Source organism: Mobula hypostoma, chromosome 22 (assembly GCF_963921235.1).
Source record: "Mobula hypostoma chromosome 22, sMobHyp1.1, whole genome shotgun sequence".
NCBI lineage: Eukaryota > Metazoa > Chordata > Chondrichthyes > Myliobatiformes > Myliobatidae > Mobula > Mobula hypostoma.
In genome coordinates this window covers 39,143,715-39,167,246 of record NC_086118.1, presented here as the reverse complement: position 1 = coordinate 39,167,246, position 23,532 = coordinate 39,143,715, and the positions used below count along the sequence as shown (strand labels likewise).

At 41.9% G+C, this 23,532-nt stretch overlaps 1 protein-coding gene across 4 annotated transcripts in view; it reads right to left on the bottom strand.

Moving 5' to 3' along the window:
• fam20a (FAM20A golgi associated secretory pathway pseudokinase) overlaps window positions 1-23,532 on the bottom strand; it is a 100,100-nt gene that overhangs the window by 56,052 nt on the left and 20,516 nt on the right. For all 4 annotated transcript variants that reach the window (XR_010021307.1, XR_010021306.1, XM_063074465.1 and 1 more), the window contains exon 2: window positions 5,242-5,417. Coding sequence is in view for 2 of the 4 variants with exons in the window: in XM_063074465.1 (XP_062930535.1) it covers window positions 5,242-5,417 (176 nt within the window). In the remaining 2 variants the exon portion in view is untranslated. The remainder of the gene's footprint in view (window positions 1-5,241; window positions 5,418-23,532) is intronic.

Below are 23,532 nucleotides of genomic sequence, written 5' to 3'. Positions count from 1 at the left end.
AAGGTAGATGATCTTGTGGCACAGTTAGAGATCAGCAGGTATGATGTTGTGGGCATCACTGCGTCATGGCTGAAGGAAGATTGAAGTTGGGAACCTAGCTTTCAAGGGTACACATCACATCAAAAGGACAAGCAGGTAGGCAGAGGTGGTCGGGTGACACTGTTGGTAAAAAATGAAATCAAACGCTTAGAAAGAGTGACATAGGACTGAAAAATGTAGAATCCTTGTGAGTAGAGTTAAGAAACTGCAAAGGTAAAAAGACCCTGATGAGATTTATATACAGGCTTCTGAACAGTAGCCAGAATGTTGATACAAATTGTGCCGAGAGATAGAAAAGCAAGTGAAAAGGGCAATGTTATGATAGTCATTGCGAATTTCAATATGCAAGTAAATTGGGAAAATTAAGTTCGTGCTGGATCCAAAGAAGTTTGTAGAACGCCTACAAGATGCCTTTTCAGAGCAGCTTGTGGCTGAGCCCACAAGGGGAAAGGCATTTCTGAATTGGGTGTTTTATAGTGAGCCAGATTTGATTATGGAGCTTAAGATAAAAGAACGTTTAGGAAGCAGAGATCATAATATCAGAGTGAGAATCAGAATCAGGTTTAATATCACCAGCATATGTCATGAAATTTGTTAAGTTTACAGCAGCAGTACAATGACATACTTGATAAATAAATGTAGAGGAAAAAAACTGAGTTACATTAATATAGCTTTCACCCTGCTGTTTGAGAGGGAGAAAACAAAGTCAGATGTGGAGTAAAGGGAATTACAGAGGCATGAGAGAGGAGCTGGCCAAAGTTGATAGGAAGGGGACACTATTAGAGATGGCAGCAGAACAGCACTGGCTGGAGTTGCTGGGAGCAATTCTGGGGCAAATATGAGTGCAGATGCTCTTACTAAGGAGAAGGTGCTTGAGAAACTTAAGGTAGTTAAGTCATCTGGATCAGATGGACGGCACCACAGGATTCTGAAAGACATAGCTGAAAAGATTGTGGAGGCGTTATTAATATTCCTTCTAGTATCACTATATTCTGGAATGTTTCCAGAGGACTGGAAAATTGCAAATGTCACTGCACTATTAAGAAGGGAAACAAGCAGAAGAATGGAAAATATAGGGCAGTTAACCTGACTTCAGTGTTGGAGTTCATTATTAAGGATGAGGTTTCCAGGTATGTGGAAGCACATGATAAGATAGGCCAAAGTCAGCATGGTTGACAAATCTTTTGGAATCCTTTGAGGAAGTAACAATCAGGATAGACAACTGCGCTACAAGATCATCTATTTTATGCTGTATTCAGCAGGTATTCCAATATAACACCTTCATTCTTGTATTCATCGCCTTGTTCGATTTTCCCCCATGTTACACTTCAACTCATCCCATTGACTGCAACTTTGGCCTATCACCTGTCTGTCCTTCCTCACAGTTGCTTACTTGGATTTTCAGAAGGCTTTTGACAAGGTGCCACACGTGAGACTGCTTAGTGAGTTAAGAGCCCATGGTATTACGAGAAAGATATTAGCTTGGATAGAACATTGGCTGACTGGCAAAATGAAGAGAGCCTTTTCTGGTTGGCTGCCTGTTACTAGTGGTGCTCCACAGGGGTCAGCATTGGAATTGCTTATTTTCATGTTATATGTCAATGATTTGGATGACGGAATTGATGACTTTGTGACCAAGTTTGTGCACTATACAAAGATAGGTTGAGGGGTAGGTAGTGTTGAGGAAGCAGAGAGTCTGCAGAAGATTGGGAAAATGAGCAAATAAGTGGCAAATATATTATAGTGTAGGGAAGTGTATGGTCATGTACTTTGGTAGAAGGAATAAAGGCACAGACAATTTTCTAAATGGGGAGAAAATTCAAAAATCAGAGTTGCTAAGGTACTTGGGAGTCCTTATGCAGGATTCTCTAAAGGTTAACTTACAGGCTGAGTGGAATGAGGGGGTGGGGGAGCTCATTGAAACCTATTGAATATTGAAAGGCCTAGATAGACTGGATGTGGAGAGGATGTTTCCTATAGTGGGGGAGTCTAGGACCAGAGGGCACAGTCTCAGAATAGAGGGACATCTATTTAGTCAGTCATACTTTATTGAGCCCGGGGGAAATTGGTTTTCATTACAGTTGCACCATAAATAATTAAATAGTAATAGTAATAAAACCATAAATAATTAAATAGTAATATGTAATTTATGCCAGGAAATGTCAAGGACCAGCCTATTGGCTCAGGGTGTCTGACCCTCCAAGGGAGGAGTTGTAAAGTTTGATGGCCACAGGCAGGAATGACTTCCTATGAAGCTCTGTGTTGCATCTCAGTGGAATGAGTCTCTGGCTTAATGTACTCCTGTGCCCAACCAGTACATTATGTAGTGGATGGGAGACATTGTCCAAGATGGCATGCAACTTGGACAGCATCCTCTTTTCAGACACCGCCGTCAGAGAGTCCAGTTCCATCCCCACAACATCACTGGCCTTACGAATGAGCTTGTTGATTCTGTTGGTGTCTGCTACCCTCAGCCTGCTGCCCCAGCACACAACAGCAAACATGATCGCACTGGCCACCACAGACTCATAGAACATCCATTCCTCCTCATCACATTTGAAATGTGATGAGGAGGAATTTCTTTAGCCTGAGGGTGGTGAATGTGTGGAATGCATTGCCACAGATGGCTGTGTAGATCAAGTCATTGAGTATATTTAAAGTGGAGGATGAAAGGTTCCTGATTAGTCAGAACAAGGTTATGGTGAGAATGTAGGAGAATGGGGTTGAGAGGGATAATAAATCAGCCATGATGGAATGGTGGAGTGAACTCAATGGGCTGAATGGCCAAATTCTGCATCTATGTCTTATGGTTGTAGGTCTAAAAATCCCAATCAGGACATAAATCATTATGGCATGGGGGCACAGATCAATAATGGTTTAATAGGTAGGTGTAGATGCGTACTTCATAGTTGATATGAACTTGGTGGGGCAAAGGACCCATTTCTGTGTACTTTTTATCTGTATGACTTGAAGACAGAAACAACTGGTTCCTTTAATTCATGCCAATATCAGTGTTACTTATTCTGTGCATATATTTGCTATTTTAATAATCCATTTCACAATGCATTGCAAGCATGTGTGAATGGAATTTATGGTGAAACTTGAAACTTAAGTTGCTGTAAAAACTCAGGAGGTCAGGCAGCATCTGTGGTGCGAGGAACCAAGTTAGCATTTCAGATCAGCAACCTTTTATCCGAGCATCTTGACTTCTGATAAAAACTGTTACCAATCAAGAATGCAAACCCTGTTTCTCTTTTTACTGATATGCTTGACATGCTAATATTTCCAGCATTTTCTGTTTTATTTCAGATTCCAAGAATCTGCAGATTTTGGCATAAGAATTTAAAATAATAAATCAAATAAAATACAACCCAGTGAGCACGCATTGAATTATTAATGCACTGAAAAGGCTAGTCAGAACATTTTTATGTATTAAACAGTCCACAAATTCATGGGTTCTTTAGCTTATTAGTAATTGCTTTATTTGTTTTGTTTGAACTTATCTCAGACCAAATTGTTTAGGTCTGCATTCATCAAGCAATCAATAATTTTATTCAGTCAACAGTAATTACTCTTGTGCTGAGGTGAAGGCATTCCAAAGATCATATTTGATGCTTATATAGTCATTGAGACCTGATTCATTTCCAAAGACTCTCGCAATGTTAGGGATTAGATTTGAGAGTTTCTGAATGAGCTGCTTATTAGTTCACAGAATAGCCATGCCAGTGATGTTTGTTGCTATTTATAACGTGATTTAATATTGCCTTTAAAATGGCTTCTTTCAGTCGTGAAGACAAAATCTGTTAAAAATCATTTAAAGATTAGCTTTATGTACCACATGTACGTCAAAATGTCATGTAACAGTTGTAACACAGTCTGATTATTGCTTAATTTCTGACAGTCTAGTCACCAAAGATGTACGGTAAAATTTGCTCAAACCTCACAGCAAGTCTTTGTGATGAGCCACTCTGAAAATGTAGTTATGTATCCTCTCTCAGTCTATTGAACTCACAGCCGTCATTGAAGTGTGACTCATGGAAGCAGTGCAATTTTCCACTTGCAGCACAGACATACACACACCCAGTGAAGAAGCAATTTAGCACAGTGATTCTTGGTTGGAAAATGGCTTAGAATTCAGAGTCTACTGAGGAAATAGTCTGTATTTCTAAATAAAGAGAGCTGATTGAGCAAGGACACATTTTCATGTTTTGACTGACTAGATGGTTCACAATGGTTGTGCTGACGTGGGACGCTCACTCTGAGAGAGCAATGAAGCTTGAGCCGTATCCTGCAATTTGATTGGGTGGGTTGGTGTTAGGATGGGGCAATATGTTACCCAGATTGCCCAAAGGAAGGCCAGAGTGGTGCCCAGTCTCTCCCAAGGGAATGTGGATAGGTGGGGATAGATGAGTGCGTGATATCATGTGTACTGAGCTGGAGAATCTCTCGAAAGTAGGTGACTAACATACTAATCGTCTGAACTTCAACAAGCAAAATGATTTATCCAGAGCTAAATGAGTATCCAGGGATTTTACCAAAGCCTTGAAATTTATACACTTGTCACATAACATTGGAATCAACTGCATGCTAAGAATTAGCCTGTGTGGAGAATAATTCAGGTGGAGCTCATGATTTTGGGTTCTGCCATTCAACCTTGTATTGGTCCTCTGAGGTGTGAGTCATTGTCTGTACCAACGCAAATCAAGTTGAATTGCATTTGATGGCTTCTCTAGGCCTGTACTTGCTCCAGTTTAGAAGATGAGGGGTAAATCTCATTAAAATCAATTGCATGTTGAAAAACCAAGATAGAGTGGATGTGGAGAGGATGTTTCCTGTAGTTGGGCGACCAGGGCCAGAGGACACAGCCTCTGAGTACAAGGACATCCCTTTAGAACAGAGATGAGAAGGGATTTCTTTAGCCAGAGGGTAGTGAATCTGTGAATTCATTGCACATTAGCTGTTGAGGCCAAGTCATTGTGTATATTTAAAGTGGGGGGTTGATCAGTAAGGGTGTCAAAGGTTACAGGAAGAAGGCAGGAGAATGGGGTTGAGAAGAACAATAAATCAGCCATGATGGAATGGTGGAGCAGACTTGATAGGCCAAAAGGTTTAATTCTGCTCCAATGCCTTATGGTCTTAAATCAGTCATAGTCAGAAAATAGATTTCTACTGAATATCAGCAGGAGCACTTGGATTCCTTACCAACTTCACTAATACCAAGAATGGCCAAGTCTTCAAGCAGAAGATCCAGAAAGGGCTCGCCTCGGGGGTACAGTGCATACCGATCGATTGCCAAGTGGAACTTTAGCCAGTTGGAAGTGAGGTAAACCTGAGGGCTGTACCATGCACCAGTGATGTTCCCAGTTCGCACTCTCTTCCTTTGGGCGCAGCATGCAAAAGAAGACACATTAAGCTAATGAACCACTTCTTGACAGTGCCCATACAACATGAAACCACAAACTGGCTACCTCGTGTTTGACTGTGCATGGGCTTTTTATTTTAAGCACTAGTTACACATTACCGTGGAAACAAACCCACATCAGCAATCGGCAATTAGGATTTGGTAGATTAAAATGTAATGACAAATAAATGAGTAACCCAGAGGTACGTGCAGAATTCTTGCTGAATAGTATTATTAATACTGGCAGTAAAAGATTTTCTTTCAGGTGAAACAAAAGCTGACAAGCAGCAAGGAAATGTTTTACAGGTAATTCTTATGGTAAACGGCAAAGCTGAATGTTATAACAAGAAATTCTTTGTCCTAAAATTTCTTTAGACATAAACCAGTAAGTGGATAGGTTGGTAAAGCAGATGTGTAGAATCATTCGGGGCACACAGTACGAAGGTTGGGAAATCATATAGCTACTGTATAAAACTTTGTTTAGACCACACAAGTGTGGACTTCTGATTGCCACTCTGGGAAGGATGTGGAGGCTTTGGAGAGAGTGCGGATTAGATTCCGAACCATTTTGCCTGGATTGGTGTGCATTAACCATAAGGAGCCATTGGACAAAGTTATGTTGCGTTCCCTGGAGTATCATCAGCTGAGGGGGCGACCTGATAGAAATATTTCTATTAGATAGTCAGAATATTTTTTTCCCAGAGTAGAAATGTTAAATACTAGAGGGCGAGGGTGTAGGGTGAGAGGGGAAATATCGAAAGGTGATTTGCCAGGTAAGTTATTTTTTTACACTGAGACCCTGGAATCCACTGCCAGGAAAGGTGGTGATAGAAGCAGGTAAAAAAGTAATGTGCAAGAAGTATTTAGACAGGCGTGTGAACAGGCAGAGGGCAGAGAATGGGCGGTGGGGGGGGGGAGATATGGACCATGTGCAGATGGGTGGGAGTTAGTTTAATTTGACATCATGACCAACATAGACATCATAGGCCACAGAACCTGCTCCTGTGTTGTGTTTTATGTTCTAAGGGCACCAGCATCGAAAGCATTTTCCCCTGAAGTTTGGGCAGCCTCATCATTTCACTTCTCCTATGACTCTGCTACTTGCAGATCTTCCCATTATTTAAAACGATTGAAAGCAAGCCAGAGTGAAAGGACCACAAGCACTTGAAGAAATTGCTTAGAAATGACTTAGTGACTTAGTATTGCTTAGAAATTGCTAAGTTAAAAATCTGATAGAAATTTATGTAAAATCCACTTTTAGAGAAATATAATTCTTAGGTTAAAACTATGCCAGAGGAAAAATGTCTTTCTACTTTCTGTAGATTAGATTTTGAATGATTTTTTTTCAAATAGAAGAAAATATGGAACTCAGTTTTACAGTCTCAGATACTGTTGCTTGCACTAGGCTGAAACTTGCAGCATAGACATCAAAAATGTAATTATTGTCCTATTTACCTCTAAACCATGAATTGGGCCAAGCTCATGAGATACTGTATCTTGATGATATGGTATGAAGATGTAGTGATTAACTTAGAGTTCTGGATTATTGACCAGAGTGATGAGTGGCAGCTGGTGAATTTAAATTGTAATCATTAAGTAGGTACAAGCCTCCTCTCTATGGACTCTGTCTATACTTCTTGTTGCCTCGGTTAAACCAGCCAGCATAATCAAAGACTCCACCTACCACTGACATTCTCATTTCCCCCTTCTCCTTTCAGGCCAATGTACAAATGTCCGAAAGCATGTATCACGAGACTCAAGGATAAGTTCTATCCCATTCTAGGATCAGACTCTTGAACGGACCTCTTGTACGATAAATGGACCTTCTTGGCCTCATAATCCATCATGTTAGGATCTTGCACGTTTGGTAGCTTTTACATATTATTCTGCATTGTTTTTTGTTTACCCTTATTCCAGCTCAATACTCCTTGTTTTGATCTGGTCTGTATAAACAGTATGCAAGACAAGTGTTTCACTGTACCATGGTATATGTGGCAATAATAAGCCAATATCAACACCGACAAAAAAAAAGCTAATCTCAATAGTAGAAATTAGAAAACTATTGGATTGCTGTAAAAACCCATCTGGTTCACTATTGTCTGCTTTAGGAAAGGACATGTTCCTTTCTCACTATCTGAACCATGCACAACTCTAATGTGGTTGACTCTTATCAGAGGCAACTCAGGATGGGCAATTAATGCTACCATTGCCCATGATGTACACATCTTGTGAACAAATAATTAGAAAAAAGGACTGCTTTATTGCTGATGTGCCGCATAATTCTGCTCTGAATCACATGGGTCAGCAGTTCATTTTGACATGTCACTGCTAATGCTCCTTTTCCAGCTGGGTTCCGATTCCAACAGGTTCTGATTGCTTTGCTGTCATCGGAAGGGTTGCCTGGCAGCCTGTGGGCTCTGACTGCAACCATGAGGAATTCATGACTGGCAACTGTGCCTCATAACTAGCAACTAGCAACATCACCTCCCAAGACTCTGACAGTCTGAGTTGGCGCTAACACCCCATCAGAGCTAGCAGGGTCTGAGAAACTACACAATCATGAGCGCCTTCTGCAAACACTCAGGTTGCTGTTCAATATGTCTCTCTCTGGATTCAAATCCACTTTGAAGGCATTGCAGGCTGTGCCTCTTGGACATCTGCTCGCTCACACATTGTACTCAGAAGCAGCAGCCTAGCTAGACTGCTATAAGTTTATCCGTGTATTAGAATCTCATTTCTTGTCAAATACCTAAACCTAAGCTGGAGAGGGGGTAAGATTCAGATGTGTCAGATCTTGCTAAGGAAAATGATAGCACCCCATTCCAACAGCTGTGTCACTGCCAATGGGTAAAGGGAAAGTAGAGTTACTGTCTATGTGCAAAAAACATACTCTACTCCAAGCTCATGGTGCTGAAGATGGTGGTGTTATAGTTTATTATTGTCACATGAACCGAGATAAAGAGAAAAGCTTGTATTGCATACTGTTGATACATATGAAATCATTGAGCCTTCCCACCATTAAGGACATCTTCAAAAGGTGATGCCTCAAAAAGGCAGCATCCATCATCCCTCGCTCTCTGGGACATATCTTCTTCTCATTGCTATCATCAGGGGGTGATGCAGGAACCTAAAGCCACACGATCAACATTTTAGGAACAGATTCTTTCCCTCCAACATCACATCCCTGAACGGACAATGAACCCGTAACTCCTACATCACTTTTTTCACTTCTTATTTATATTTTGTATTTCTTATTGTTATTTATAGCAATATTTTGAATAAAACAACAAATTTCATGACATATGTCAACAATAATGAACCTAATTCTGATTCTGAGATAGAATAACATAAAACAATAGCAATATACAATAAAGTGTAATAGCCACCGAAAAACTGCACACGGGTAAACGATAAAGTACAAGATCATAACAAGGTAGATTGTGAGGCTAAGAATCCATCTTATCGTACAAGAGTCTGATCACAGTGAGCGAGATAAAAGTCGTCCTTGAGCCTGATGGTGCATGCTTTCAGGCGTTTGTATCTTTTGCCTGATGGGAGATGGGAGGAGAGAGAATAGGGTTGGTAAAATCTTTGATTATGCTGGATATTTTACTGAGGCAGTGAGAAACATATGCAGAGCCATGGAGGGGAGACTTATTCCTCTGGTGTCCTGAGACGCACCCACAACTCGGTAGTTTCCTGCAGTCACGTGTAGAGCAGCTACCATACCAAGCCGTCATATATCAAGAAAGAATGTTTCAATGGTGCATCAATCAAAATTATTAAGAGTCGGGTAGGGGGACAAGCCAAATTTTGTTTGCCTCCTGAGGAAGCAGAGGCATTGGAGAGCTTTCTTGGCCGTAACATCAAAGTGGTTGGACTACAGCAGGCTTTTCATGGTTTACACATGGAAACTTGAAACTCTTCAACCCTCTCAACCTTAACACAGTTGATATGCACTGCACCCCACCCCCAGCTTTCTGAAGGCAATGACTAGAACTTCCACTTTGATTATACAGTATAGAGAGAGAGGTTGTTGTCATGACACCATGTCTTTTATCCCCTTCATCGTTATTTGAGGTGCAGCCCACTAAGGTAGTATCATCAGCAACCTTCTAGATCAGGGGTTCCAAACTTTCTATGGGGCCATGGACTCTTATCTCTAGCCAATGGTCCATTGACCCCAGGTTGGGAGCCCCTGTTCTAGATGAAGTTGGAATAGAGTCTGGTCACTCAGTTCTGAGAAAGGGGCTGAGGTCACATCCTTGTGGAACAATAGTCTTTAGAGTAATTGTGGTGGAGGTGTTTGCACATTCTTTGCTCCCAGTCTTCTCCTCCTTTGGTTGGAGCAACCAGAGCCCTCCTAGGATGCAGGGATAATGACCGATTTCACTGACCATCTGCATACTACTAGGCTTAACCCTTTACTTCAAGTTCAAGATTAACTGTCATTCAACCATATATATTTATACAGCTAAACAGAACAACCTTTCTCCGGGGGCCAAGGTGCAAAACATACAGTACATACAGTCACACCCAGCACACATAGCAATGATCCAGCAAATACAGTCACAAAATAACAGACATTGATGGTCTGACTTCAAAAAACGGGCCTGAAAGTGTAACGGGCAGGCCTTATGCAGATACAGTCTCCCTTGGACGCACTGGTAAGCCACATCCAGTTCATCGTTCTCAGGTGTACCTGGCACTATGTTGGCACTGAATGGGGACCAATGTGCCAAATGGCCAGAGCAACATTGCTGCAGAGTTTTCATGGGAAGAGCTCTTTGTCTTGTTGGAAATGGAAGATCTCTGGGCGACACAGGAAACAAACCATGTACGAGTGCTTGCTCAGAGGAAGGACATTCTGCAAATCATTGCCAACTTCTTTTGTCATACTGACTAACATTCTACTCACTTTAATGTGGTGCCACACCAATTGTCTCTGGGCAACTTCCCTATGCGAAATGCTGAGCCTTCTTTAGGGACATGCAGAGAATGTGTGCAGTTGTGTGGGGAGTGAAGGAGGATAAAAAAAATGGTAGAAATGTTTCTAAAGAAAGAAACAACTGTGTTAACAGCAAAGATTGATCAAAATCCGGAGGCTTCTCCAAGTTCTCAAGGTTTGAATCAGAGGCCTTCCTGGTTCATGTGGGCATAACTTCCTCCAGATGCAACTGCGGTGTACGAGCAGAAAATTCCCAGGCATCGAGTCAGTGGATGTTTATGTTCCCGCATAGTTCGGCCTGTGAGGGTTGGGTGGGACATCATGGTTCCTGGAGATTGTGGCAATGTATAATTAGTGTGCAACAAACTTCCATCAGTTCCTCAAGACAAATCTCAATTGTCTTGACATAACAAATTATGCAATAATGATAGTGAAGAAATCCAGGGCCTTTGGTTTGTCTCTATTCGTCTCCTTAAAATCCTTTCCTAGAATGGAAATAATTGGCTCCAATTTCCCATTTAAAACACCTGAGGTAATGTTGTCTTTGGGAGCTCGGTACAATATACTGCATATTGTCTGCAGTCATTTTAAACAGACGGCTGATCCCTTTTAGAATAGTGCAGGGTCAAAATTTACCTACGGTACACTGTCACTAACTGTTCTCCGAGAACAATTGTCTTTATTTTTATCTCTCTCTGTCTCATTTCCCACGCTGTCTCCTGTTCAGTACTTTCAGCTTTTGAGATGTTCTGGAACAGATTGTGCCATCATGTCCTACTATATCCTTCGGGACCTGATTTCCATAACTGATCTCTGTGGAGATCAGTTGGCTTGTATATTATAAAGTGTTATTTTAGTTTTTAAGTGTTGTCTTGGATATGAAATGAAACTGCTACAATCTTTTTCTTCATATATTGTACATTACTGGATTAACATACATAGATGTCCTCGTGTTGTATCTCAGAACTAACTAATGAAGGCTGATAGTTTGATTTCATAACAAATTTGTGTTTATGTAAAATACATATCTTTTTTGCAAGCAGCTAACTACTACTACTAAGTCAACTCAGGCCTAGGGGGCCGGCGTTGGGCACGATGACGGACTCTCCACTTCTCCCTCTCCCTCATCAGTGTGTTCAGTTCATCTACATTAGCCGCGCCGCTGTCTTCTAGGAGCGTGTTGACCATAGTCTTGGGAGGGTGCATAATTATAATAGTTATTATTATGTTCTATTATTTTTATTCTATTATAGAGATAGAAAATTATAACTAACAATGTTGTTTCAGATTTAATTTTAATATTAAAGTTGGCATTGCTAAAATGTAACAATTTAAATCCATTTCATTCGAATGAAGTCCACTCAAATTATCTTAAGACTGATATTTTAATCACCAGAAAATTCTTCTTAAAAATTATTCAATGTTCTTGTGAAAATCAGGAAAAATGATCATTATTGTAGGGGTGGAACTACTCAGGAGGGCAGACAGAATCTGTGCAAAAGGAAATTAGATTATGAGGACACTCAGTCCTCATTTAGAAATGCATGCATTAAAAAATGATTCAATGTTCCTTCAGAAAGATATCACAGAAACATAGGACAAACCAAGACTAAAACTGACAAAACCACATAATTATAACATATACTTACAACAGTGCAAAGCAATACCGTAATTTGATAAAGAGCAGACCATGGGCACGGTAAAAAAAAGTCTCAAGTCCCGATAGCCCCATCATCTCACGCAGACGGTAGAAGGGAGAAACCCTCCCCGCAATGAATCTCCAAGCGCCGCAAACTTGCCGATGCATTGGAAGCACCTGACCTCAGCCGACTCTGAGCCCGCCCGAAAACTTCAAGCCTCCGACCAGCCCTCTGACACCGAGCACCGAGCACCATCCCTGCCAAGCGCTTTGACCCCGCCCCAGCCGCCGAGCAACAAGCAAAGTCGAGGACTTGGGGCCTTCCCCTCTGGAGATTCTGGATCACACAGTAGCAGGAAACAGGCATTTCAGAAGTTTCACCAGATGTTCCTCTGTGCTCTCACGTCTGCCTCCATCAAATCAGAATTGTGCACAGCATCAAATCAGAATTGTGACAGATAACAGATATCATTCACCGGAGTGGCCGCTGCAAGCTGTGTCGCGCCGCCATTTTCTCCTCCTGATTCTGATGATAGGTCTTCACTTGAAATATCAGTTCCATTTCTCTTTCCATAGATTGGGTTTTCTTTATTGCTAAGAGTTCGAGCTATTGCCAATGAAATATGAGAGGAAATGTGTGATACAACACAGCATGAGCCAAGCTACTAGTAATTCAATAATGTCGTCTATATTTATTTATAATGATTGGTCATAGTTAGATCAAGGAAAGATTCATAGGAATTTCAAGAATTATAATTGGTTCCTAATCAGAAATTTATCAACAAGACAACTCCCATTTAGCCACAAAGATGAGAAGATCTACAGATGCTGGAAATCCAAGGGAAAACACACAAAATGCTGGAAGAACTCAGCAGGTCAGGCAGCATCTATGGAAATGAATAAACATAGAAACCATAGAAACCATAGAAACTACAGCACAGAAACAGGCCTTTTGGCCCTTCTTGGCTGTGCCGAACCATTTTCTGCCTAGTCCCACTGACCTGCACACAGACCATATCCCTCCATACACCTCCCATCCATGTATCTGTCCAATTTATTCTTAAATGTTAAAAAAGAACCCACATTTACCACCTCATCTGGCAGCTCATTCCATACTTCCACCACTCTCTGTGTGAAGAAGCCCCCCCAATGTTCCCTTTAAACTTTTCCCCCCTCACCCTTAACCCATGTCCTCTGGTATTTTTCTCCCCTTGCCTCAGTGGAAAAAGCCTGCCTGCATTCACTCTATCTATACCCATCATAATTTTATATATCTCTATCAAATCTCCCCTCATTCTTCTATGCTCCAGGGAATAAAGTCCTAACCTCTTCAACCTTTCTCTGTAACTGAGTTTCTCAAGTCCCGACAACATCCTTGTAAACCTTCTCTGCACTCTTTCAACCTTATTTATATCCTTCCTGTAATTTGGTGACCAAAACTGAACACAATACTCCAGATTCGGCCTCACCAATGCCTTATACAACCTCATCATAACATTCCAGGTCTTATACTCAATACTTTGATTAATAAAGGCCAATGTACCAAAAGCTCTCTTTACGACCCTATCTACTTGTGACGCCACTTTTAGGGAATTTTGTATCTGTATTCCAGATCCCTCTGTTCCACTGCACTCCTCAGTGCCATACCATTAACCCTGTATGTTCTACCTTGGTTTGTCCTTCCAACATGCAATACCTCACACTTGTCTGTATTAAACTCCATCTGCCATTTTTCAGCCCATTTTTCCAGCTGGTCCAAGTCCCTCTGCAGGCTCTGAAAACCTTCCTCACTGTCTACTACACCTCCAATCTTTGTATCATCAGCAAATTTGCTGATCCAATTTACCACATTATCATCCAGATGATTGATATAGATGACAAATAACAATGGACCCAGCACTGATCCCTGTGGCACACTACTAGTCACAGGCCTCCACTCGGAGAAGCAATTCTCTACTACCACTCTTTGGCTTCTTCCATTGAGCCAATGTCTAATCCAATTTACCACCTCTCCATGTATACCTAGCGACTGAATTTTCCTAACTAACCTCCCATGCAGGACCTTGTCAAAGATCTTACTGAAGTCCATGTAGACAATATCCACTGCCTTCCCTTCATCCACTTTCCTGGTAACCTCCTCGAAAAACTGCAATAGATTGGTCAAACATGACCTACCACGCACAAAGCCGTGTATTCCCTGTCTATCCAAATGCTTGTAGATTCTGTCTCTTAGTACTCCCTCCAATAACTTACCTACTACCGACGTTAAACTTACTGGCCTATAATTTCCGGATTACTTTTCCATCCTTTTTTAAACAACGGAACAACATGAGCCACTCTCCAATCCTCCGGCACCTCACCTGTAGACAGCGACATTTTAAATATTTCTGCCAGGGCCCCTGCAATTTCAACACTAGTCTCTCTCAAGGTCCGAGGGAACACTCTGTCAGGTCCCGGGGATTTATCCACTTTAATTTTCCTCAAGACAGCAAGCACCTCCTCCTTTTCAATCTGTACAGTTGCCATGATCTCACTATTTGTTTCCCTTAATTCCATAGACTTCATGACAGTTTCCTTAGTAAATACAGACCCAAAAAACCTATTTAAGATCTCCCCCATTTCCTTTGGTTCCGCACATAGCCGACCACTCTGATCTTCAAGAGGACCAATTTTATCCCTTACAATCCTTTTGCTCTTAATATACCTGTAAAAGCTCCTTGGATTATCCTTCACTTTGACTGCCAAGGCAACCTCATGACCTCATGTCTTCTTCTGAGGCAGGGTGGGAGAAGGTGATGGAAATTTGAGGAGATTAAAGTAAGATGACTGGAAGTGGCTGGTTGATGCAAAGTCAGTTTTGCTGAAAGCTTTATTTCCATCACATATGTCTTCAAAAATATTCAACCCACAAACTCTTTCAGCAAATGGGCTGCAATCTGTCCCTGTGAAACTCTGGGACAGCCTCGTCTCCTTTGAAAGAGCGACCAGGCATTTCTGGAGATTCCAGAGATTAGTATATTATCAATACGGAACAAACGTGGATATGGTTAAGAAAACACTTTGGGCACCGCTGCGGAGCAATGAAGCTAATTGGTAGGAAGATGATATTGGGAGGTAACCGTGAACCAGGAGATATGACAGTGTGCTGCTGGGTAATATTGCCACAAGGAATAGGTGGAGACGGGGAAAAGCCTGGGGAGGCAGTGGTATTGTGCGCCCTGGGTAACATATGGGGAATGAGAAAGAAAACATTGAAGGGCGTTCTTAGTTCACAGTTATTATTAATTAAAGCATGGCTCACCTTCACAAAGTCCTTGAGAGCCAACCTGCCAATTTCAGTTCCTTTGTGAGACATTTCCAGCATCAAGTAAACTTCAAAAACCCTTCACAGGCCACGAGGCACACTAAAAGACATTTATTTCTTTAATGCAAGCTGGGCAGTGCCACTTTAGCGATATCCACATGCAACAACAGCAGCAGGAAAGCCTCCCAGCTGTCAGATCTGCAGCCAAAGTGGACTCAGCCACCCATGGAATAGATGCAGATGAATATTCATTTGCAAAGGTTAATCCAGAGAAATGGGAAGGGGTGAAGAAAGAAATTACACGTTAAAAAGTAATCAATTTGAAGAACAAGAGCTAAACAGTAACTGCAAAGGGTCCTGGGAAAGTTGTGTTTAAAAATAGGCATTAAATCAGATTAATTATAAAGGAAGCAAAAACTTTTCCAGGGGCTAGTATCATTAAATTCAGGAGATCCAATATCAAAATGGTCCCCTGCCTTCCTAGCAGACCTGGACAGTACACCTTCGAAATGATGAATTATTCCCCTTGGTGGGGCTGCAGTCAGATTCACTTGCTCAGTAGCTGGAATCCTGAGGGTTAAATTACAATGCAAGTTGATACAAACCAGAGTGCTTCATTGGAATCTAGTACAAGATACCAGGAAGAAACAGTCTCAAATTTGCCAGGTGTGAGTCAGGAAATGCTTCATACAAATGATTCAGGAAACCTGATACCCACTTCTGCCAATGAAATTAATGCTAAGTGGATTGTTAATTTTAAACATCAGACCGACTATTTTAAGCCATTGTATTAAGGGATATGGGACAAAGGCAACTTTATGGGTACTAAGGGACAGATCCCACAAGGGAAAAAGTGAGGGGCTAAGTGACTATCTCTTGTTTCATACTTTTATTGCATCTGTCCTTAGCAAAAGTGCCTCCAGTTGCATTAGTGGAATTCAGTAGGTGCGGCTCAAAAACCATAGAACACAGTGAGAAAGAACTGTGCTAAGCATAATGAGGTACCTCAAAAATCCTGCCTCAGTGATCATTCAATAAAGCAACCAGGTAGTTGAGTGTTGGCCACAGTCAGGACTTAGAAGCAAAGAGCAGAGCACTATCGAGAGATTCTTCCTATACCACAGCTTTCAGGAGGACCGGTGGCATTTCCCTGGCCAACGTTTCACACATCCTCACGTTGTTAATTTGTGCACCGCAAGCTCCCATCATGATAGCTGTATTTTATGAAGTCACAGATACAGAAAGCAGGAAACAGGCCCTTCGGCCCACCAAGTTGATGCTGGTCATCAATCACCCATGTCGGACACTCAGTGGTAATATACAAATATGCCCGTGCCAGAGTGTGTGGTGACACTTGTGGCCTACCCCCAGCACATCCTTGGGTGTGTTGGTTGTTAACGCAAACAACACATTTCAGTGCATGTTTCCATGTACACGTGATAAGTAAATCTGAATGCAGTCACAAGAGACTGCAGATACTCGAATCTGAAGCAACAAGCAAAGTGCTGGAGGAAGTCAGTGGATCAGGCTGCACCTATGCAGAGAAATAGACAGTTCGTTTCCCTCAACAATGATAAATAAAGACCTCATTTGAAGCCCTTTCAGCCCAAATCAGCTGGTGCCAGCTCTTTGGAAGCTGCTTAATCAGCCTTGTTTCCCCCTACAAATACAGTGCCCTACAAATATTTCCGATTCATATATGCACCCAGTCCTCTTTTGAAACCTGCTTTCAACATGTGAGGAGGTGGGATGAGCAAAAGTCTAAAAACAGAGGAGCACGGAGTTTTTGAAGGAAATTCCAGGGCTCCGGACCAAGGTTCGACAATCTTGGACAGAGATGTGGGAAAGCACAGAGCCCAGACTTGGAGAGGGACAGAGCTGGACAACATGACAAGAGTCCTCTTGCCCCAGGAAATTATTTTAAGTTGCTGACTTAGTGCCGCAACAGACCAGGGCAGCTCAATTAATAGAGTGCTGCCTTACAACTCTGGCAAACTGTGTGTTCAATCCTGAGCTCCGGCACCGTCTATGTGGTCTATGTTCTCCCCATGACTGTGTAGGTTTAGCCCAGAAAGCTGTGCCAAACATGTCCTGACCTTAGGAATTACCTAGAGTTACCCATAGCCCTCGATTTTTCTGAGCTCCATGTACCTGTCCAGAAGTCTCTTAAAAGACCCTATCGTATCCACCTCCACCACTGTCGCATCTCCTCTGTACCTATTTCCAAGCACCAGAAAACTGTGCCCTCTCGTGTTAGCCATTTCAGCCGTGGGATAAAGCCTCTGACTACCCACACGATCAATGCCTCTCATCATCTTATACACCTCTATCAGATCACCCCTCATCCTCTGTCGCTCTAAGGAGAAAAGGCAGAAAGTCGACGTTTCAGGCCGGGACCCTTCATAGGGACTGGAAAACAAAGATGAGACGTCAGAGTAAGAAGGTTGGGGAAGTAAGGAAGAACCACGAGATGGCAAGTGATAGGTGAGAAGGGGAGGGGGGAGGGCATGAAGTAAAGAGTTGGGTGAAAAGGGTTAAGGGCTGGAGGAGGTGGATTCTGATAGGAGAGGGTAGAATATCATGGAAGAAGGGGAAGGAGGAGGAGTGCCAAAGGGACGTTATGGTCAGGTAAGGAGATAGGAGAGACAGGGAAACAGGAATGGGGAATAGTCAAGGGGGAGGGGCAATTACCAAAAGTTTGAGAAATCGATGTTCATGCCATCAGGTAGGAGGCTACTCAGGCGGAATATAAAGTGTTGCTCCTCCAACCTGAGTGTGGCCGGCTCGTTGCAGCAGTGGAGGAGGCCGTGGACTGGCACGTCAGAATGGGAATGGGAAGAAGAATTGAAATGGTGGCTACCAGGAGATCCTGCTTTTCTGGCAGATGGAGCGTGGGAACTTGACGAAGCAATCTCCCAATCTACATTGGGTCTCATCAATATACAGGAGGCCATACTGGGAGCATCGGATACAGTAGATGATCCCAATAGACTCACAGGTGAAGTGTTGCCTCACCTGGAAGGACTGTTTGGGGCTCTGAATGGGAGTGAGGAAGGAGGAGTAGGGGCAGGTGTGGCATTTGTTTCGTTTGCAAGGATAAGTGCCAGGAGGGAGATTAGTGGGGAGGGAAAAATGTGCTTGGTGGTGGGATCCCATCGAAGATGGTGGAAGTTATGGAGAATTATGTGCTGGACATGGAGGCTAGAGTGGTGGTAGGTGAGTATAAGAGGTACCTTATCTCTGGTGTGGTGGTGGGAGGATGGGGTGAAGGCAGATGTGTGCGAAATGGAAGAGATGCAGGTGAGAGTTATGTTGATTCAAAGATTCAAGGATTCAAAGTACATTTATTATCAAAGAATGCATAAATTATACAACCTTGAGATTTGTTTCCTTACAGCCAGCCACAAAGCAAGAAACGCAAAAGTACCCAATTAAAAAAATAAAGCCCAAACCCCAATGTGCACAGCAAAAGAGAAAAAAAACCACAAATCATGCAAACAATAGAAGCAAGCGACAACAGTATTCCGAACCAAATTGAGTCCTTAGATCCAAATTCCTGGAGTAAGCTTAAAGCCTCGGTATTCAGTTCATCGTGCTAGCGGGCAAGTCACTGCAAAGTCTGCAGACAAGAAGCACAGCAGCTGGGGGCAGTCTCACAGCCTTAGCGTCCTGGAGCGAGGCGCCCCCAGACTATCTGGGCTGGTGGAACAGCGGATCATTCCTCGCATTAGGGCCCTGGCTACTCAGTGGCGATTCACTCTGGGCCTAGATTTTGCTGCTGAAGAAGCTGTTGTCAACCTCTCCAAACCGGCTCGGGGCCCAGAGTGATCCAATCTTGCCTGACTCTCGACACCCTGCCTTTCCGGTCTACCTGGGCCGGCGATTAAATTGTCCAAACAGCGGAATGTGCTGCACATTAGTTGGTGTTGGAAGAAGGAAAGCCCCTTCTTCTTAGCTCCTGTTAAGACTAACATTCATTTGCTTCTTTCATCTAGCTATATTGTCTTGGGTTTCTTAAATAAACAACTGGCTAGAGTCTTCTGTTATTAATCTAAAAGAAGGCATTCCTCAAGAACTAGTATTTATAATCTCTTGTGATCTCAGGATATTCTACAGTGAGACCAACAAAATATGTATTGGAGAATGTGTCATAGAGTCATAGAGTATTTCAGCACAGAAAAAGGCTTTTTGGCCTATACAGTCCATGCCAATCTGGACCATATTCGCTGCTCCCAACCCTCCTCATCCATGTACCTATCCAAACTTCTCTTAAACGTTACAATTGAACTTGCAGGCAGCTCATTCCGCACCCACACCAGCCGCTGAGTGAAGGAGATTCCTCTTGAATAATTCACCTTTCACCCTAACCCTATGACCTCTAGTTCTCACCTCGAGTTTCCAACCTGACGGGAATGTGGTCAGCTGTGTGTACACCTCAAGATCTCGGAAAGATCAACCAAATAATCTGTTTTGGAGGTTGCTATGGACTACTGTAAATGTAGAACACCAGAGAGAACTTCTCAGCCCCTTTTCAACTAATGATGTGGAACTTCTGCACTCATGTGAAAGGACAATTGTTGGTTCAATGCTTGCCGGTGCTTTGGACATTTTGTTCTCGGAACTATAAACAATGAACTGCAGTTTGACTCAGAACTTGTATCACTAGTTAAATTGCTGACTCAAATGAAAGTGTCACCACTGAGTAACTGCAGAAGCTTCAATCTCAGGTAAGGACACTACACTGATGCAATCCATGTCTTCTGTTGGTTAGTGGAGACAAAAGTAAGGATCTCAGGCAGGTAAATGAAACTGAGGCTAAATAAACATCTGCGACCCAGCTGGATGATGGAGCAAGCTCAGAAGAGGCTGAGTGCCCTCTCCATTTCCTGTGATCTATTTTCCAGTTTAAAGCACATCTGCCTCAAAAGAACAATTGCTAAAATTGTAGATCCGTTTATTCTGTGACCCATGGGGCTGGGCTGAGTTTACATAAGTCCACTTCACTCAGACATCAAGCGGGACATTGATTCTCACTCATTATCCAATGGTTCAGGAACAACATCCCACTCCAGCTTGACTGTTCATAGGCAATTTTTTAGAAACAATTATCCTGCATTTCAGAACAACTTGCATCCAGATCCAATCTGAATGTGAAATGGTTTAAACATCCAACAAAACGTATCTTTTACGCACTGCGTATAAAAAGCCCTGGTGGTTAATGAGCAAAGAATTCACATGAACACACCCATCAAAGTTTATCGGAACTAGTCTTCTCATACTTCAGTCCCTTTCTACCTCTGCAATCACCGATCATAACTTTATAAAGTCACTGTACTGTTTCTTGATTGTATGCACTTCCTAAATGTAATCCCTCCCTCTACATCTTCAACTACATGAACCCCAAACTCTGGAATTTCTTCCTCTGATCTCATTTCCACTCTCCTTTAAGAGGCTCTTTGAAAATCGCTTCTTTGCCCAGACTTTTTGACCTTGTACTAATATGGCCTGGAGTTAAATATTGCCCTGACAATAGCCTTGTGAGGGCTATGGAATGTTTACTTACACTAAGGATGTTATAACAATACAGGTTAATGAAAGCACTACATAGATGTTTGTGAAATACATTATTTTGATATTGTTTGTCGATTTCTCACAGACTTCTGCTTCTTTTCTCTTGGCTTCTTTCAATTGGCCACAGTTCCTGAATCTTGCTTCTTCTGCAGTTAGGTGAAGGGAGAGATCTGGTTACCTACTCAAGCTTAATGGATCCACTGTGTTCACACCTGATAGGTTAGGAATAATGAAATTTGTGATTCCTACATAACGTCTATTGCTTCGCCACATTTGTAGATACAATCTCCAGAACTCCGTGGAGTATCAACACAAAGAATTCATTATTATAGCAAACATCCTAATAACACTTCAGACCTGTGCAATGAGAGCCGTTCTCTTCTGAAAATAATTCCAAAATTTCTGTCTGCTCTCAGTTGATATAAAATCTCTAATGTTGACTGTGCAATAAAACTATGACAGATGCCACCAGTTTGCCTCCTTAAGAAAATACTCATGCAAAGTCATTCCATTAAAATAAGTTCTAAAAGATTTGGTAGCCAATTTCCAATTAATGTCATAAAATGTCACTCCATCTGCTATCCATTTAATGCCTTGAAGCAACTTCTGCATACCTTTATAAGCTCTATGTATTCACAATGTGAAATAACAGTTTAGAAAATAATTTTCCCCGTGGTGAATTGTTGGAAGAGTAAAACCAAGCAACCTCAGATGGGAAAATTGAGCTACTAGGAATCAAATTATGTTTTAACAATAGACTACTTCTGTCTATGCAAGTGTTTTTATACAATTGAACTATTAAGAACAGAACAAAAGCAGAGAAGAATAAATATAGCTTCTTATACTGTATATTGATTTTAACTTAAAACGTCTCATGGCACATCATTGAAATGTCATCAAACAGTATTTGATATCGAGGTACCGAAAGACCTCCAAAAGCAAATGACTATGTTTGCTCAAAAAGGTAGATTTTAAAGGCTGCTTTAAAGGAGGAAAAAGGTTCTGGCAGTTGAAAAGTTTTGGAAGGAGTTTCCAGGTCTTTGGGCCTCAGGTACTGAGGGAACAGCCACCTGGATTATCTCAAAGCTATAGCTGAAAAAGGTCAGATACGTCTTGAATTGGAAGAGAATGCAAATGGGGAAAGATGGTGCTACTGACTTGAAAACAAGGGTGATTCTTTTAAAACAAAGGCAGCGTTCAACTCTGAATCCAAAGTAGATGTAATGGATCAAGGGGATTTGATGGGAGTGGGACTTTGGATAATTTTCCTTATAGAGGGTAGAAGGAGAGAGACAATCCAGGACTGTACCAGCAAAACAGAGGCCAAGGACAACAGAAAGAATGAAAAGATGTTTCTACACCTGATAAAATCAAAACAGGAATGGAGTCAAGTGAACCTCTGAAGATGTAAATGAAGCACGTGGACAAGTAATCCTGAGGTCATCTCAGGCTCATATAGAATATCAATGGTAAGAATAACCAGTTCAGCTTTAGGCAGGCGGTGGAGAGAGAGGAGGAGCTGGTGACAATGCTACAGTGTGTAAGTCAGAAATCATATGACTTTAGTCTTCCCAATTTTTAGTTTGAAATAAATACTTTTCATGTCGTTCTATGTATCAGATAAGCCAGTGTCAGGGCAGAGTACAAGAGAACTGGCAATGACATTGAGCTGAGATGATTACTGATCATATGGAAACCTCAGATGATATTGTGTATCTGCATGAAGGAAGGTTTGAGATGTTTTTGGGTTTTAATTGATGAAAACTGAAGAACCGACCATCTCTGAAGGCTGACTTGCAAAAGTTGTTTATCATTTTGCCTGATTTTAGCTTGTGCTCTGGCAGTGAATAGCAACCATGCAGGATTTAAATTTGGCTTTCAACGCATGCAGAAAAACTACCGATCAGTACTCTCCAGAGATTCCTCTACTCATTTTTGATAAGCAAAGCACGAAAAAAAGGAGAGAACTGCATGCTCATCATCCATTATGAAAGGTGTCAGCAGCAGTGGTTGGTGTAAAAGTCATAGCACATGGCGCACGTAGATCCTAAAAGTATATACACACCCAATATAGTGCATTACCAATTTCATTTGTTTGTCAAATGCAGTGGTCTGCAATGTGATATTGTAAAAGTATGCAGTACGTGAGGTACTGGGTGGGTTGGTTGTTAATGCAAATGGTGCATTTTATTGTATGTTACAATGTGCAGGGGATAAATAAATTTGAACATTGAATCTTGAATATGCATGATCATGCGAAAGAAAACAAAGGTTTCGCAAGGGCGGGAGAAAAAGCATTGTTGCTGCTGTGATGCCCTGCAGAAAGGTAGTGATCATGTTCAGTATTCAGCCAAACTGCTTCATTGAGAGATCCTACAAGACCTTTTCACTGACTGGATCACATTTGGTTGATTACAAAGTGCTTAGAACCTATTTCACCAACATGAATGATAAAGTCCACTACCTCTTAACAAGAAGAGCCAGCCTTTGTCACAGTATCTAACAGGTGGCAGCGATCCTGTGGGTACCTTCCTATAAAATCAGGGCGTAGATTTCAAATCACAGAATGGTTTCATCATGTCACTGACATAATCAATGTACAGACATCATTTCAACCTAGGAGCTTGCTT